Below are 18,101 nucleotides of genomic sequence, written 5' to 3'. Positions count from 1 at the left end.
AAATGCTTTTTGGGGGGGATACTTTATTGACCTAAAGTGGCATATAGTTTAGATCTTGAAGATGAATAGGACCAAATAGCCTCTAGAGTGTATAAAACTGGTGGCACTGATTGTGTCTTCTACACCTATGCACCCCATACTTTTTTTAACATTCTACATTGACACCCAGAATTGCTTTTCATACTGATTTTTACATTTTCAGGTTAATAGTGAAGGAATATTTTGAGCCACTGCTCTGTGCTGCTGAGTTTAGTTCAATTTTGGGTTGTTTCCATGTTTGTATTACAGAATATATGTATGCAAATGATTTTAATATTTGCATTGATCTACATGAGAAACGCTGGGCTGGAAGAAACACAAGCTGGAATCAAGATTGCTGGGAGAAATATCAGTAACCTCAGATATGCAGATGACACCACCCTTATGGCAGAAAGTGAAGAAGAACTAAAGAGCCTCTTGATGAAAGTGAAAGAGGAGAGTGAAAAAGGTGGCTTAAAGCTCAACATTCAGAAAACTAAGATCATGGCATCTGGTCCTATCAATTCATGGCAAATAGATGAGGAAGCAAAGGAAACAGTTCCAGACTTTATTTTGGAGGGCTCCAAAATCACTGCAGATGGTGATTGCAGCCATGAAATTAAAAGACGCTTACTCCTTGGAAGGAAGGTTATGACCAACCTAGACAGCATATTAAAAAGCAGAGACATTGCCAATAAAGGTCCATCTAGTGAAAGCTATGGTTTTTCCAGTGGTCATGTATGGATGTGAGAGTTGGACTATAAAGAAAGCTGAGTGCCAAAGAATTTAGTCTTTTGAACTATAGTGTTGGAGAAGAGTCTTGAGAGTCCTTCGGACTGCAAGGAGATCCAACCAGTCCATCCTAAAGGAAATCAGTACTGAGTATTGATTGGAAGTACTGATGCTGAAGGTGAATTTCCAATACTTTGGCCAGCTGATGCAAAGAACTAACTCATTGGATAAGACCCTGATGCTGGGAAAGTTTGAAGGCGGGAGGAGAAGGGGACAACAGAGGATGAGATGGTAGGATGGCATCACGGACTCAATGGACATGAGTTTGAATAAACTCCGAAAGTTGGTGATTGACAGGGAGGCCTGGCGTGCTGCAGTCCATGAGGTTGCAAAAGTCAGACACAATTGAGCAATTGAACTGAACTGAGCTAAACTCAAATAAACTATGAAGCAATAGACTGCTCTATGGATTACAAATTATTGGTCCTATTTCTCAAAGAGATCACAGTCCATAATGGGAGATAAGTATGACGCACATTTACAGAACGATTGGGCAGATAGTGGGGTGGGATATAAAGAGATCCTCGCCCATAGCAGCTGATAAGGAACAGTTTCCTGGAGAAGATGGCACTGAGCTGAATTTTGAAGTATCAGTAAGAGTTAACAACATAAGGAAGTGGAAAACATAGCACAAAGGAGACAGCATGAATCAGGACACAAATGTGAAATAAACATGCCTAGGCCAGTTAGGAGATGGATGATTACATTTTCCTTTGACTTTAAAAAGCAAAGAAGTAAATGGTGGGGAATGAGATCAAGTAGGAAGCACACAGACAAGATCACAGGAAAACTTCCCATACAAAATAATCTCTGCAAGGTAGCAAAATGTCTACTTAAATATGAAATCAAATTGTCAACTACTAGAGTATGCACTGAGAACTCTATTTACACCTAGAGAAATAGAGAATGAGTATCACTGCCTTAGTTGACATATCATAAATGTATAGAAGTGAATACACATCATTAAATATGTTACAAGAGAGATATCATTCCCTCATGTGAAACCAATTGAAGATTTTATCTTCTTCACTTTTGTTCGAGAAGAATTAATTAATACCTATGCTAGCTTAACAATGGCAATGGTTGATTTGTCCAGACTTTGTGCTCTCTTTTCTTTTCTGTTTTATAACTGGAGACTAACCCATGCAATGGAACTGAATTTGCTACAAGCTGATTCCACTTGGAGAAACGATAACAAACTAAAGACTTTACATTTTAAGAAAGGAATCTGTTCAAATCCATCCTAATATAGCTTTCTAAAGCCTTGTCACTCTCCAGAGAAACACATTTTCCCCTGGTTGTATATAGTAAGGACATCTATTCAGTACACCTTTTCCATTTGCGAGGCTTTGAGGGAAGAGAAAAATGTTACCTCAAGTTGCCCAAGGGCACTTCTGCCAAAAGTAGAGACATTTTTTTCAGTTGTTAACAGTTGCTCTCAACAGCAGTTTTTTTTTTTTTTTCAGCCTGTTTATTGTCCAATCCCTGGCCAGAATTGCAACAATCCTTTGAACAATCAATTCAATTCAGTTCAGTTCAGTCGTTCTGTCGAGTCTGACTCTTTGCAACCACAGGGACTGCAGCATGCCAGGTCTCCCTGTCTGTCACCAACTCCTGGTTACTCAAACTCATGTCCATTGAGTTGGTCATGCCATCCAACCATCTCATCCTCTGTCGTCCCCTTCTCCTCTTATTCAATGTTTCCCAGCATCAGGGTCTTTTCAAATAAGTCAGTTCTTCCCATGAGGTGGCCAAAGTATTGGAGTTTCAACTTCAGCGTCAGTCCTTCCAATGAATATTCAGGACCGATTTCCTTTAAGATGGACTGGTTGGATCTCCTTGCAGTCCAAGGGACTCTCAAGAGTCTTCTCCAACACCACAGTTCAAAAGAATCAATTCTTTAGGTCTCAGCTTTCTTTGGAGTCCAACTGTCACATCCATACATGACTTCTGGAAAAACCATAAACCATAACTTTGACTAGAGGGACCTTTGTTGGCAAATAAATGTCTCTGCTTTTTAATATGCTGTCTAGGTTGGTCATAACTTTCCTTCCAAGGAGGAAGCATCTTTTAATATCATGGCTGTAGCCACCATCTGCATTGATTTTGGAGCCTCTCCAAATAAAGTCTGTAACTGTTTCCATTGCTTCCCCAACTATTGCCATGAAGTGATGGGACCAGATGTTATGATCTTAGTTTTTTGAATGTTGAGACTTTAGCCAACTTTTTCACTCTCCTCTTTCACTTTCACCAAGAGGCTCTTTAGTTCTTCCCTTTCTGCCATAAGGGTGGTGCCATCTGCATATCTGAGGTTATTGATATTTCTCCCGGCAATCTTGACTCCAGCTTGTGCTTCATCCAGCCCAGCATTTCTTACGATGTACTCTGCATATAAGTTAAATAAGCAGGGTGACAATATACAGCTTTGATGTACTCCTTTCCCAATTTGGAACCAGTTTGTTGTTCCATGTCTAGTTCTAACTGTTGCTTCTTGACTTGCATACAGATTTCTCAGGAGGCAGGTCAGGTGGTCTGATATTCCCATCTCTTTAAGAATTTTCCAAAGTTTGTTGCGATCCATGCAGTCAAAGGCTTTGGCATAGTCAATAAAGCAGAATTAGATGTTTTTCTGGAACTCTGTTGCTTTTTCGATGATCCAACAGATATTGGCAATTTACTCACTGGGGTACATCATTGAGTATCTTAGTTTCCTGCTCTCTGGAACGTTCAATTTATCCAGAAGACAATTATGGAAATGCATATGTGATTCCAAGTCAGTATGATAGTATAGGAACAGAGTAGCATAGTTTAGATTTGTGATCATGAAAGTCTTTGCGGAAAAAAATAATGAAACTCGAGACCTGAGGGGTGAGTAGGAGTTTCTCAGACAAGGAGTGGGGATAAGAGAAGCATCTATGGAGGTGAAGAAGACCATTTAAAGGGATTATGTAAGCTTTACTAGGCTTTTTAAAGTGCTCACAGTATTTTATTGAGGAAGACCAGGTAAAACAACAAGATGTATCAGTTTTAAGGGTGTGGCTTGAAATTTCACCATATGTTTACACTCATTGTCACCACTCAGATTAAGATACAGAAAAATTTATCACCCTCCAAATTTTCTTTATTTCCCCTATTCTAGACAGTTTTCCCCCAGAGGTAACAACTATTCTGGCTTCTGTTACTTAGATACATTTAAAGAACTGAAAAAAGTTCAATGAAATGGTTGTAGAGACCATGGGGATAATAGAGGGGAGATGAGTATGCAGAGGTAAGTAGGTGGCAGGCCACAGAGAATCTTGAGGACCTGGTTCAAGATTTGAACTTTTGGCCGGAATGAAATGAATAGCTGTTGAAAATCTGCACAAAGAAATAAAATGATTAGATTCACTTTTAACAGTTATACCAATCAGAGGGCATTAAGAGCAGAAAATAAAGGAACCGGATAAGAAGTTAATGTAATATTCTAAGAGAAAAGATAATGGTTACATGTGCAAAGGGACAGCATGAAGCTGGAGAAAAATCAACAGATTTAAAAGGTAATTTGAAGTTGAAATGTTTGAAACACTTAAACATTTGTTAAAAAGAACTCATTATTTTAATAAGAGCATCATTTAAAAATTATAGTTGTGTTTGAACAGCTACTGTCATTGAAAGCTAATGGATATATTCTCTGAATTTTAAATAGTATTTTTTATATTCTGTCTTGGCACAGTATAACTTCACAATGAATTCATTTTATTTTCCACCTACAAAGGGAATAATGCTTGGAGTTTTCCATAAGAACTAGTCTAATATTTGCCTTTTGGCCATAAAAAAGATTTTCCATCTTTCTCTCACTATGAAAATTATTTTAATTTTTTGTATTGAGTTTAAAATCATAATTAAACATAGAAATTTCCATTTTGATTTATTCATGCCCCCAAAATATGACTCACTTTACCAACAAAAGCCAATACGGAGAATAAACACTCCAAAGAAACATGCCATTGAACATTTTTACCTTGAGGTTAGAACTGATATATTTAAGCAAATTTACTTTATGTTAAAAAATCATGAATGGGATTTACATATTACTTCGGTCATTTGCCAAAAATATTTTAGTTTGCTTGTTTTACCTTTTTGGAACAATTAAGGTGATTTCTCCAAATAACCTAATCCAAAATTTTTTTTTTTTCACATTTTGAAAACCAGTTGTATGTTTCAGATTCTAAATCCCAGTGGTAATAGCAATATGGCAGACAGACTGAAATCACAATCACAGACAACTAGCCAATCTGATCACATGGACAACAGCCTTGTCTAACTCAGTGAAACTAAGCCATGCTGTGTGGAGCCACCCAGAACAGACAGGTCATGGTGGAAAGGTCTGACAGAATGTAGTCCACTGGAGAAGGGAATGGCAAACCACTTCAGTATTCTTCCCTTGAGAACCCCATGAACAGTATGAAAAGGCAAAAAGATAGGACATTGAAAGATGGACTCCCCATGTCGGTAAGTGCCCAATATGTTACTGGAGATCAGTGGAGAAATAACTACAGAAAGAATGAAGGGATGGAGCCAAAGCAAAAACAACACCCCATTGTGGATGTGACTGGTAATAGAAGCAAGGTCCAATGCTGTAAAGAACAATATTGCATAGGAACCTGGAATGTAGGAGATGGCAAGAGTGAACATTGACATTCTAGGAATCAGCGAACTAAAATGGACTGGAATGGGTGAATTTAACTCAGATGACCATTATATCTACTATCGTGGGCAGGAATCGCTTAGAAGAAATGGAGTAGACATCATAGTCAACAAAAGATTCTGAAATGCAGTACTTGGATGCAATCTCAAAAATGACAGAATAATCTCTGTTTGTTTCCAAGGCAAACCATTCAATATCATGGTAATCCAAGTCTATGCCCCGACCACTAACACTGAAGAAGCTGAAGTTGAATGGTTCTATGAACACCTACAAGACCTTCTAGAACTAACACCCAAAAAAGATGTCCTTTTCATTATGGCGGACTTGAATGCAAAAGTAGCAAGTCAAGAAACACCTGGAGTAACAGGCAAATTTGGCCTTGGAGTACAGAATGAAGCAGGGCAAAAGCTAATAGAGTTCTGCCAAGAGAATGCACTGGTCATAGTAAACTCCCTATTTCAACAACACAAGAGAAGACTCTAGACATGGACATCACCAGATGCTCAATTCCAAAATCAGATTAATTATATTCTTTGCAGCCAAAGATGGAGAAGTTTATATAGTCAGCAAAAACAAGACTGGGAGCAGACTGTGGCTCAGATCTTGAACTGCTGCTGCTGCTGCTGCTAAGTCACTTCAGTCGTGTCCGACTCTGTGCGACCCCATAGACGGCAGCAGATCATGAACTCCTTATTGCCAAATTCAGACTTAAACTGAAGAAAGTAGGGAAAACAACTAGACCATTCAGGTAGGACCTAAATCAAATCCCTTATGATTATACAGTGGAAGTGACAAATAGATTTAAGGGAATAGATCTGATAGAGTGCCTGATGAACTATGCACTTATGTTCATGACATTGTATAGGAGACAGGGAGCAAGATGATACCCATGCAAAATAAATGCAAAAAAGCAAAATGGCTGTCTGAGGAGGCCTTACAAATACCTGTGAAAAGAAAAGAGCGAAATACAAAGGAGAAAAGGAAAGATATACCCATTGGAATACAGAGTTCCAAAGAATAGCAAGGAGAGATAAGAAAGCCTTCCTCAGCGATCAATGCAAAGAAATAGAGGAAAATAGTATGGGAAAGACTAGAGATCTCTTCAAGAAAATTAGAGATACCAAGGGAGCATTTCATGCAAAGATGGGCTCAATAAAGGACAGAAATGGTATGGACCTAACAGAAGCAGAAGATATTAAGAAGAGGTGGCAAGAATACACAGAAGAACTGTACAAAAAAGATCTTCACGACCCAGATAATCACGATGGTGTGATCACTCACCTAGAGCCAGACCTCCTGGAATGTGAAGTCAAGTGGGCCTTAGGAAGCATCACTATGAACAAAGCTAGTGGAGGTGATGGTATTCCAGTTGAGCTATTTCAAATCCTAAAAGATGCTGCTAAGAAAGTGCTGCACTCAATATGTCAGCAAATTTGGAAAATCAGCTGTGGCCACAGGACTGGAAAAGGTCAATTTTCATTCCAATCCCAAAGAAAGGCAATGCCAAAGAATGCTCAAGCTATTGCACAATTGCACTCATCTCACACGCTAGTAAAGCAATGCTCAAAATTCTCCAAGCCAGGCTTCAGCAATATGTGAACTGAGAACTCCCAGATGTTCAAGCTGGTTTTAGAAAAGGCAGAGGAACCAGAGATCATTATTGACTATGCCAAAGCTTTTGACTGTGTGGATCACGACAAACTGTGGAAAATTCTGAAACAGATGAGAATACCAGACCACCTGACCTGCCTCTTGAGAAACCTGTATGCAAATCAGGAAGCAACAGTTAGAACTGGACATGAAACAACAGCCTGGTTCCAAATAGGAAAAAGAGTACGTCAAGACTGTATGTTGTCACTCTGCTTATTTAACTTATATGCAGAGTACATCATGAGAAACGCTGGGCTGGAGGAAGCACAAGCTGGAATCAAGATTGCTGGGAGAAATATCAATAACCTCAGATATGCAGATAATACCACCTTTATGGCAGAAAATAAAGAGGAATTAAACAGCCTCTTGATGAAGGTGAAAGAGGAGACTGAAAAAGATGGCTTAAAACTCAACATTCAGAAAACTAAGATCATGGCATCCAGTCCCAGCACTTCATGGCAAATAGATGGGGAAATAGTGGAAACAGTGTCAGACTTTATTTTTCTGGGGCTCCAAAATCACTGCAGATGGTGATTGCAGCCATGAAATTAAAAGACGCTTACTCCTTGGAAGGAAAGATATGACCAACCTAGACAGCATATTAAAAAGCAGAGACATTACTTTTCAGCAATGATCTGTCTAGTCAAGGCTCTGTTTTTTCCAGTAGTCATGAATGGATGTGAGAGTTGGACTATAAAGAAAGCTGAGCACCGAAGAATTGATGCTTTTGACCTGTGGTGTTGGAGAAGACTCTTGAGAGTCCCTGGGACTGCAAGGAGATCCAACCAGTCCATCTTAAAGGTGATCAGTCCTGGGTGTTCACTGGAAGGACTGATGCTGAAGCTGAAACTCCAATACTTTGGCTACCTGATGCGAAGAGCTGACTCATTTGAAAAGACCCCGATGCTGGGAAAGATTGAGGGCAGGAGGAGAAGGGGATGACGGAGGATGAGATGGTTGGATGGCATCACCGACTCAACGGACATGAGTATGGTTAAACTCCGGGAGCTAGTGATGGAGAGGGAGGCATGGCATGCTGTCGTTCATGGGTTCGCAAAGAGTCGGACAGTACTAAGCAACTGAACTGAACTGAACTGAATAGCAAGAGTGGTAAACTGTGATAAGGTTACTGTACTAATTTCCTAAGTCTGCTGTAACAAAGTGCCACAAGAGAGTGACTTGAAACAACAGAAATTTGTCATTTTGCAATTCCAGAAGCCAAAAGATCACAATCAAGTTATTAGGGGGAAAAAGCTCCCTCTCACACTCTGAACAGAATTCTTCCTGGCCTCTTCCTGGTGGTTTGCTGGTGGTCTTTCCTGTTCCTTGAGCTTATATGTGCATCACTGCAATTCTTTTGTCTTCACATGGCCTTCTTCCTGTGCCTCTGTCTCTTCAAGTGATAAACCAATCATATTGAATTAGAAACCCACCCTATCCAGTATAAACTCATGTAAACTAATTACAACTTCAAATACCCTATTTCCACATAAGGTCACATTTTGAGGTACTGGGTGTTAAGATTCAATGTATCTTTTTTTTCTTTTCCCTGAAGGGAGGGAAGCAATTCAACCTGTAACTGTTACCAAAACCAGTAAAATAAGAGCTTCTGCCACTGCGAAATTACCTAGCAGCAGTTGAATTCTCCATTTTTCACTTATATTTTCTTCATTACATGTAGAAAAATAACTAAATAGATATATGAAAATGTTGTGCATGTATGTGTGCCTCTGTGTGTGTGTGTGTGTGTGTGTGTGTGTGTAGGCTTGCCTGTTCACCTCTATAGACCTGGAATGGATCCCATCACTGATAATTCATGGAATCATGGAAAACTGAAAATTTGTCTTACATTTTAATGCTTAGTTCATTGTTTATTCAGTTATAGTCACAGGAAAATTGTTTTTTAGGGTCAATTATGTAAACTCTGGGAGTTGGTGATCGGCAGGGAGGCCTGGCATGCTGTGGCTCATGGTGTTGCAGAGTCGGACACAACTGAGCGACTGAATTGACTGACTGACTGACTGATGCATTTCTGAATGAAATATCAACAGATTAGTTTTCATCTTCTTCCTCTCTAGCATAACTTAGTAAAATAGAACAATCTGGATGGATGGCTTCTGTTTCTATATCCTGGATAAGATGGGTTACAAAACACCAAGGTGCTCAACAATTTGGTTTAGGATTGATTTTAACTACTCTTCCTTACACTTGGGAAAATGCACCACCTGTAGTGAGTCTCACTACTCTAGACATGTGTTCTAAATAATTCAGTTACTTTCTTCTGAATTTCCTTAGTGACCTAATTTTTTCCACTCAATTCTCCAACAATCATTTTACACCACTTGACCAACACTTAATGCATATCCACTGTATACCAAGCACAAGGAAACAGAGATGAAATGTAATATCTACACTCGAAGATCTCTCCTGAAATAACTAACTCAATGACTGCTTTTACTGGGTATTTTTCTTAATACTTTCACATTGGATTATGGTGTGTTCAAGTATACGAGCCAGTTAAACAGACAGAGGGGATGAAAATACCTCAGAGGATGTTGAAGTTATTCTGGGACCCTGTGCTCTGTTTTTGTGACTTGTTTGGTTTTTATATTTTTTATTTCAGCTGAAAGAGACATCAACGTCTACTGTGGGGTCCAAGCCATTACAATGAAGATTAACTTTTGCACAGTTCTTTTCTCTGGTTATTCTGAAGCAGACCTGGCACTGAATGGAAGGCATGGGGATTCCCACTGCAGGGGGTTCATCAATAACAACACCTTTCCTGCTGTGGTCATTTTCATCATCAATCTCAGCACCTTGGAGGGCTGTGGAAACAATTTAGTGGTAAGATTAGAGTGAAACTATGTGCTAGGTTTAGGGATCATAACTAAAAACAACAACAACAACAACAACAAAACTCCCCATATCATGAAATAATCAAAAACCCAATCTATCTTTTAAGAACAAAACCCCAATAAAACTGAACAAATCAGTTTCCTTTGCCTGTTTGAGTCTTCTGCTCCCAAACATATGATTTCATTTTCCAGTAGTGGTTCTGTTTATTGTAGCTGGTGGTTGAGGGGCCTGAGATTAACTGTGCTACTCTAACCAACATTATTTTGTATGAGTGACATTGAGGAATATTTCTCTACAGTTTTTCATTAGCTGTGTTCCTCATGCTTTTTATGGAAGTATCTTTTATATTCCAGTGAGTTTGGCAATGAATCACTTGGCCTATTTCTTAGGGACCTCATTCAGGAAGAAAGATGGAATATCAAATGAGAAACTTAGGAGTCTTCTAGGTATCCTGTTTACCATTGAATGAGCCACACCACTGTTTTGTAAAAGAGGGCTGTTAGCATTTCCAGCATGAGTTTCTTCATAATGTGGATCTATCCTTTGAATTTAAAAATGTTTATTATACCCAATCTTACCCATGAAATCCCTGCAACATGCTCCATCCAGTCATTGTGAAAATTAAAACACCAGATATTTCCACCTTGAATGAGAACCACTTATCTACACTATTCATTTATTTATTCATGTATTGAATACCAAAAGTAGAATTGTAACAGGCATTCACTCTCCTGGGAGTTAAAAATTAATTGAAGTAAAAGATAATTGTGATTTGGTGGGTGTGTTAGTCTAAAACTTATTTAAAACCATTTTTCCTTTTGCTTGTTTAAATATAGTCTTATTGGTTAATCCTAGCAAAGACAAAAAGAAGATTCATTGAACATGTCCACTTAGGCCAGTAAAGAAGGAGAGATTGGCTTTTCCTCTTGATAGGTTATTGTTTGGGACTAAGGGGGAAATCTTGATTATTCTAAGGGCAGGGCTTTTAAGACTTGATGGGAGGTAGGAGACAAGAAAAAGTGATTTCTTTGAATCTCCTTTATCTTTTCTCAGAGGGCAGTTAGAATATTGTGCCCACGGCCATTTCCAAATATACAGCTTGAGTATTGTTGACTTTTTATTAAAAACGTTTATTCATCTCTCTTGGTTGTGCGCAGGGAGGTTATGAAGTGGGCCTAAGGGAGAGTGAGGGGAAGTGATGCAGGTTGATTATTACACATCCAGGCTTCCTTGTGGAGGGAGGGAGGCAGGGGGAAGGGAAGGGAGAGAGGGAAGTAGGGAAGAAGGGAGGGAGCCCAAGTGGAGAGAAGCAGCACAGCCCCTCCCCTCAAGGACTCTGCTTCAGGGAGTTTCCTATTCTCCATTTCAGTCTTATCTTGTTCCCTGTTGCCAAAAAGAGAACAGTTCCAGAGAAATGCCAGGCAAAGCACCCACGTGTGTGTGTGTGTGTGTGTGTGTGTGTGTATCATTTATTTGTTTTTTTTTTTAAACTGAATAAATCTGGTGTAAAAACTGTAATGTACATGTATGTGTGTACACACATATATTTTTTTTCACAGATAGAATTTTCATGTTTAGCTAGCCAGTCAAGCAGGCAATGTGTAGAGAGGAAGATTTACTTAGTTTATATTTTTGTCTTAGATATCACCAGCTTTGGTATCTGGACAGTTCTATATGGGAAAAATTAAGTAGACTACTCAATCATATGGATTAGAATAAAAATGTTTTCTTTCATAAGGATTCTGGTTCTCTTCATGAATCAGCTAGATAATTGCTTCAGCTTTGCCCACGTGCTCCTAGGTCCATGTATAAAGTGTATTCTCTTGTTGAAAATTAAATGTTACAGGTCTCCATAATAGCTGCTAAAATATTAATTGATCATCATATTGTATTTGACATGGGGGGAGACGTTCAACAGTATTATGATGGCCGAGAACATTATTGATGTCAGAATTGTTAGTTCTCCATGAGCACAGGGAAGGCTACCCTTCCCAGCCCCGTTGCAGTTAGTGAGGGCTTTGTAACTGGTTCAGTCCTGTAGACTCTTACTGGACTTGACATGTACATAGCAAAAAGCCTCTACACGACCTACTAGCTCTGGCATTTTCTGTCTTAGCAGTACTAGAAGCCACATGCTGAGATGGCAATGCTACAAGGAAATAGAGCCAGTCTTAGGCAAAAACACTGTGTAAACACTTGGAATGGAACCCCCTCTACCAAACTGCATTGGACATGTAGCATAAACAAAAGGTGAACTTTTGTTGTGTTAATATATTGAGATATAGGGGTTGAATTGTTACTGCAATATTACATAGCCTGTGCTGACTCAAGTAATATGTTGCCATGATTTAAAAATCCTCAGGGTTTAATGATCATGAAAGTGAAAGTGAAAGAGAAGTCGCTCAGTCGTGTCCGACTCTTTGCGACCCCATGGATTGTAGCCTACCAGGCTCCTCCGTCCATGGGATTCTCCAGGCAAGAATACTGGAGTGGGTTGCCATTTCCTTCTCCAGGGGATCTTCCCGACCCAGGGATCGAACCTGGATCTCCCACATTGCAGGCAGATGCTTTAACTTCTGAGCCACAAGGGAAGCATCCATATAAAGTTTGTCTCACTGGAGAGCCCGAATTTTGACAAACATACTGTTAGTCTTCCTTCTTTGAATTATTCTAGATATTTAAGATTCAGATTTGCAATTTAAATGTTTGGATTTTATATTAAATTTTCAGTTAAGATATTAACATATAATAAAATCAGTGGCAGAGGATGAGATGCTTAGATAGCATCAACAACTCAATGGACATGAATTTGAGCAAACTCCAGGAGACAGTGAAGGACAGGGAAACCTGGTGTGCTGCAGAGAGTTGGACATGACTTAGCAACTGAACAACAACAACAAAATCTTTTGTGTTAAGAGTAAAAAAAAAAAAAAAAAATTGACAATTCCTGAAATGGTGGTTATTAAATTTTAGTGGAATTGGAGAATCCAGTGAAAGCTAATCGGTCCCAAGAGAATACACAAGGACAATATTTTTATATAAATTCTAGGAGTTCATGTACCCTCTGCAACATCCCTGTGAACTATTGCCCTGAAAGGAAATGAGAATCTCCATGTACCACAGAGGAAGACCCTAAGGAGATCAACTATCAGAAATTTGTGACCTTCATTCATTTGTTTAAAATTTATCTCAAGGGCCCCAGGATGCTGGTGTCACTGAGCTATGCTGAAGGAACAAAGGCAAATAAGACCTAGAGGGTCCCCTGCCTGCAGAGAGCTCTGATTATGGATGGAGGTGTGCTGAATCAGACCACTCATGCACTGTGACTGCTTCTGTGAGACAGAAAGTATGGGAGAGTCGGGAGAAGTTCCCAAGGAAGATGAGATCCAGGGGAGAAGTAGGATATGTTGTGGTGAAGAGGGCCAGAGAGGAGGCAGGAGTATGCACAAATGCTAAGCAACAAGGGCCTTGGTGCTGCGGCATTACTAACCAAGAATGGGAGCCTGGAGACATGAAGCTAACACTGAAAACAAGATCATGTTAACAGGGGGTTTTTAGTCCAGGCCATGGAATTTGGACTTTACCCATGAGAATTTTCAAATTACTTGCTCTTGCACAAGTAACTTATAGTTTCTCTCCTTTCTTATTTATGAAATATGAGTAAACCATCTCTGGTAATATGAAGCTTTATTTATTTAAAAGAAACATATGAGTCAGATAGAGAAAGACAAATATGATACTGCTTATATGTTGACTCTAAAAAAAATGTTATAAATGAACTTATGTACAAAACAGAAATAGAGTTACAGATGTAGAAAATAAACTTATAGCTACCAAGGGGAAAACTGACAGGGGAGGGAAAAATTGGGAGACTGGGATTGACATATGCATACTACTATATATAAGATAGATAACTAACAAGAATCTACTATATAGCACAGGGAACTCTACTCAATACTCTGTAATGATCTACATGGGAATAACATTTAAAAAAGAGTAAATATATGTATAATTGATTCACTTTGCTGTATCACAGAAACTAGCACATTGTAAAGTAACATTGTAAATCAACTATACTTCAATAAAAATTCATTAAAAAAATTAAATCACCCTCTTAATGAGAGAAAAAAAAGACATATGATCACTTATAACTAGAATTATGTGTGTATAATTTCAAAATTATGTCATGTTATAGTTGCAACAGACCCTGGAAATGATCTGGTCTAATGTTTTATTTTGCATATGAAATGCCTAGATTTATGTGTAACTATTTAATCACTGAGCTTGACCTACAATTCTAACAGGTATCCACAGTTCCTGGAGTCAGTGCTTATGGAAATGCAACTTCAGTACAAATAGGAAATATTTCAGGATATATTGATACTCCAGACCCACCAACAATCATCAGCTATCTACCTGGGCTTCTTTACAAATTTAGCTGTAGTTATCCATTGGAATACCTGGTTAATAATACCCAACTTGCTTCGTAAGTTGCATTTTATTCTTACTTTCTCATGTTGTCTTTTTATTTGGGTCATTTTTATCCTTGAGGAGCTTACAAAGATAGTAATAGCGGGATTTGTTGAGAAAGTTAAACTGAATCTAATGGAAACTGTATATGGTCTTATGTATCTATCTACTTGTCCATCTATAACTATTATTGTTTTGAAGAACATCAACTGTTCAGTTTTAATCTTTTCCCTAAATTAAAACCAGCTCACGTTAGTCAAATATCTGCCTTTGGTTCTCCTGGCTCCTTCAGAACTGCCCAAGAACCCAAGAACCCTGGGGGCTTATGCAGTCCAGAGGACCTGTTATGTTTCCAGTGCGTAGATCATTTGGTCACTATATTGTTGTGTCCTGCTTGGGTTCAGTCTCTGCCATATGTCCTCACTGTTGGACTGCTGCCCCAGAATCTGAGGTCTCCATGCCTCCTGCTGAGGTATCCCCTGCGCAGATGCTGATGATTCCCAGCAAAGGTGGTGTCACTCATAGCCAAAGAGCTTCAGACATGGATTCATTGCCTTTTGTTTATAGTCAGGTATTCATTCATTGAGTCTTCCCAGGTGGCTCAGTGGTAAAGAATCTCCCTGCCAAGCAGGAGATGCAGGCTTAAAATACCAGGTCAAGAAGATCCCCTGGAGGAGGAAATGGCAATCCTCTTCAGTTGCCATGGGAAATCCCATGCACAGAGGAACCTGGCAGGCTACAGTCCATGGGATCTCAAAAAGTCGTAACAGACTTAGAGACTAAACCACTACCACATTCATTCATTACTCCCAAAGCACACACTCCAAGATGTGTTTACATCCATATTGCAATATAATCATATGGATTTGTGAAATATTTTTGACAAAATGGGGTGATTGAATAAAAACTTTCCCTCTTCAGTTGTAGGGTTTTCTCTCACAAAAGTAAAATTATTGTTTAATCTCAGTCACAAGGGAACATGGAGGACACATTTTGCTTCAGTTTAAAAAAATATTCATAGATAATTTAATGGTACAGTTATAATAAACATCTTGCTCAAAAGCAAGATTTCAATGTGGAAAACAAGAAAAGAAAGGCCTTGAGTCAAAAAGAAGCAGGTGCAGAGAGAAATAGGTCATAGTCTTTCACTCTGCTCCTCTCAACTTCCTCACTAAATTCACTCCTGAACTTCAGTGCACATGGATATGCATTCATTTAAATGGGACTTCCCTGATAGCTCAGTTGGTAAATAATCTGCCTGCAATGTAGGAGACCCTCGATTCCTGGGAGGGAAGATCTGCTGGAGAAGGGAAAAAGCTTCCCACTCCAGTATTCTGGCCTGGAGAACTAGTCCATGGGGTTGCAAAGAGTAGGACAGGACTGAGCAACTTTCACTTTTGGAGAAGGAAATGGCAACCCACTCCAGTATTCTTGCCTGGAAAATCCCGTGGATGGAGGAGACTGGTGGGCTACAGTCCATGGGGTTGCAGAGTCGGACAGGACTGAGCGACTTCACTTTCACTATTTCTTTATTCAACAAATATTTATTATACACCTAATATGTACCATGCAAAGTTCTAACAGTGAAAAAAGTAAAACAAAATTCCTGGTCTCATGAAGCTTGTATAGAAATGAAATTGATGAAAATGTATTCGCATTAGATTCAGACTTTATTGGAATGACTTTTTTTTCCTGCAAGTCTCATATATGTAATAAAAATGTAACAAAAAGATTCCTTTATAAATGAAAAGATCAGAAAGAGCAGTTTGCCTTTATTTAGTCCCTCTTGATTTTTGATTATTTATCTATTCAGTGATTTAAACAATATGCCCATTCCAGACCTAGTTTTGTCAGGATTGCTCAAAAGTTTTGGTGCCTTGAATCTAACATTAAGGTGTGACTGAAGCTGTTAATTTAAAAATCTCAGCAGTGCCTTCCTTTTCCTCAATCTGTTTTAGGTCCTCAGCTGCCATTTCTGTGAGGGAGAATAATGGTACGTTTGTCAGCACTTTGAACCTGCTCCTTTATAATGTAAGTTGACGGTCAAAGGATGTTATTTTTTTCTCTCACTGTTCTGAGGAGCCATTTATGTGAATGGCTTCCCTATAAAATCCACCAAAAGTTACATTAACCCTGTTATATTTTGGTAATGTTTATTCATCTTCACCACCATTTCCAAATATCTTAGTGATAAAGGTATGCTAACAACTCCATTATTTTCCATAAGTTGATAAATGATTTAAATTTCACTTCATTTATGTGATTCTGCATAGTTACTCCAAGTGTCTATCTACATTTATATGTATATATTTATTTGTGTGTGTGTGTGTGTAAACATAGTCAGGGTCAAGATTTTGGAAATAATATATTTGTGATAAAAAGATTGGAAAAGTCCAAACGATACTTCATTTGAAGGCAAGATAGTTGGTGTTCAATGTATTAACATTTCCAGTGTGGGTTTTGGCTGCTGTCAATTCTGTCATATCTGAAATAGTTTGGGTTTGACTACATAGTATTGTCTAAACTTTTGCCATATAAATATTGACAGTGGGAGAAAATGTGAAAAATATATGAATTTCTATTTATAACTCTAACATTAATCCCCCAAATGATATTTTCATGTTGATTAAAAATTTTATTCATACATTTTAAATGCCTGATTTAAATATCAATTTTTCAATATATCAACCAACATTTTTGTAAATTATGAATCTGATTTTAAAATTATTATTCATGTCATCATGGCACTGAGTTATAATTCATGCAACTGATTTAAAAGTCAGTGCTTTATACTTTGCATATAATGAGCTATAAATATTGTAGTAGGACACTTTCCAAAGGCATTTAAAAAATCATGTTTATAAGTTTGTAGTCTGACACCACAGAGTTCTAAACAACAAATTAAAATGTGTTGGAATGAAGATTGCCTTTCTGTCATTTCTAAACTTTCTTCTGCAAGGAGAAGCTGCCAAGATACTTGGTTTTTCAATACTCAGCAAATATGTGCCAATATTCATTCCCAGTATGACCAGATATTTATTATTGTTGTAAGCAATATTTTTAAATTGGAAAGTTTCTGTCTGTTAATTTATATGTGTAATCTCCCTGAGGTAGTATTGTGATGATTGCCTTGGATTCAATATTATTTGTTACAATTGACTGAAACAAAGATGAGAATTCCTGATCTTAAAAGAGTGAAAAATAAACTTATATGACATTTAAGGATACCACTATTTTCTGTGAAATTAAGCTATTCTCTCTGTAGAAAAGCAGAAAATAAAAATTTAGAAGTGTGGACTTGAGGAGAGCTTTGCTATTAAGCTCTTTCCTTTATCATTAGAAATAGTACAGTAGTCCTGTTGCTAAACTAGACCTAATCGTTCAAAGAGTTCCTAGAATCTTAGTGCCAAATAAAAGCCTATAATTTGATGATAACCTAAGATTTTAATTTGATGGTTAAAAGGTAATTATTTGATATGACTATAAACAAATATCATTCTCATTTTTAACCAATTTGCAATGATGTTACTAATGGTTGAATTAACACATTGAAATTTAAAATTTGTCTACTAAACAGTTATTTAATAAAATTCAACCACTTCCCTACAAACTAGTTGTTTTTTGTTTT

At 38.1% G+C, this 18,101-nt stretch overlaps 1 protein-coding gene across 2 annotated transcripts in view; it reads left to right on the top strand.

Moving 5' to 3' along the window:
- The window catches only part of ZPLD1 (zona pellucida like domain containing 1), a 664,056-nt gene that overhangs the window by 624,468 nt on the left and 21,487 nt on the right, over nucleotides 1–18,101 (top strand). For both annotated transcript variants that reach the window (XM_081543086.1, XM_081543076.1), the window contains 3 exons: nucleotides 9,771–9,991; nucleotides 14,308–14,489; nucleotides 16,432–16,504. In XM_081543086.1, the coding sequence (XP_081399212.1) occupies nucleotides 9,771–9,991; nucleotides 14,308–14,489; nucleotides 16,432–16,504 (476 nt within the window). The remainder of the gene's footprint in view (nucleotides 1–9,770; nucleotides 9,992–14,307; nucleotides 14,490–16,431; nucleotides 16,505–18,101) is intronic.

This window comes from Giraffa tippelskirchi, chromosome 2 (genome assembly GCF_054371585.1).
Source record: "Giraffa tippelskirchi isolate mGirTip1 chromosome 2, T2T-mGirTip1v1.2.pri, whole genome shotgun sequence".
NCBI classification, from domain to species: domain Eukaryota; kingdom Metazoa; phylum Chordata; class Mammalia; order Artiodactyla; family Giraffidae; genus Giraffa; species Giraffa tippelskirchi.
Note: the sequence above shows the minus strand (reverse complement) of the source record. Positions and strands in the feature narration are given on the sequence as shown.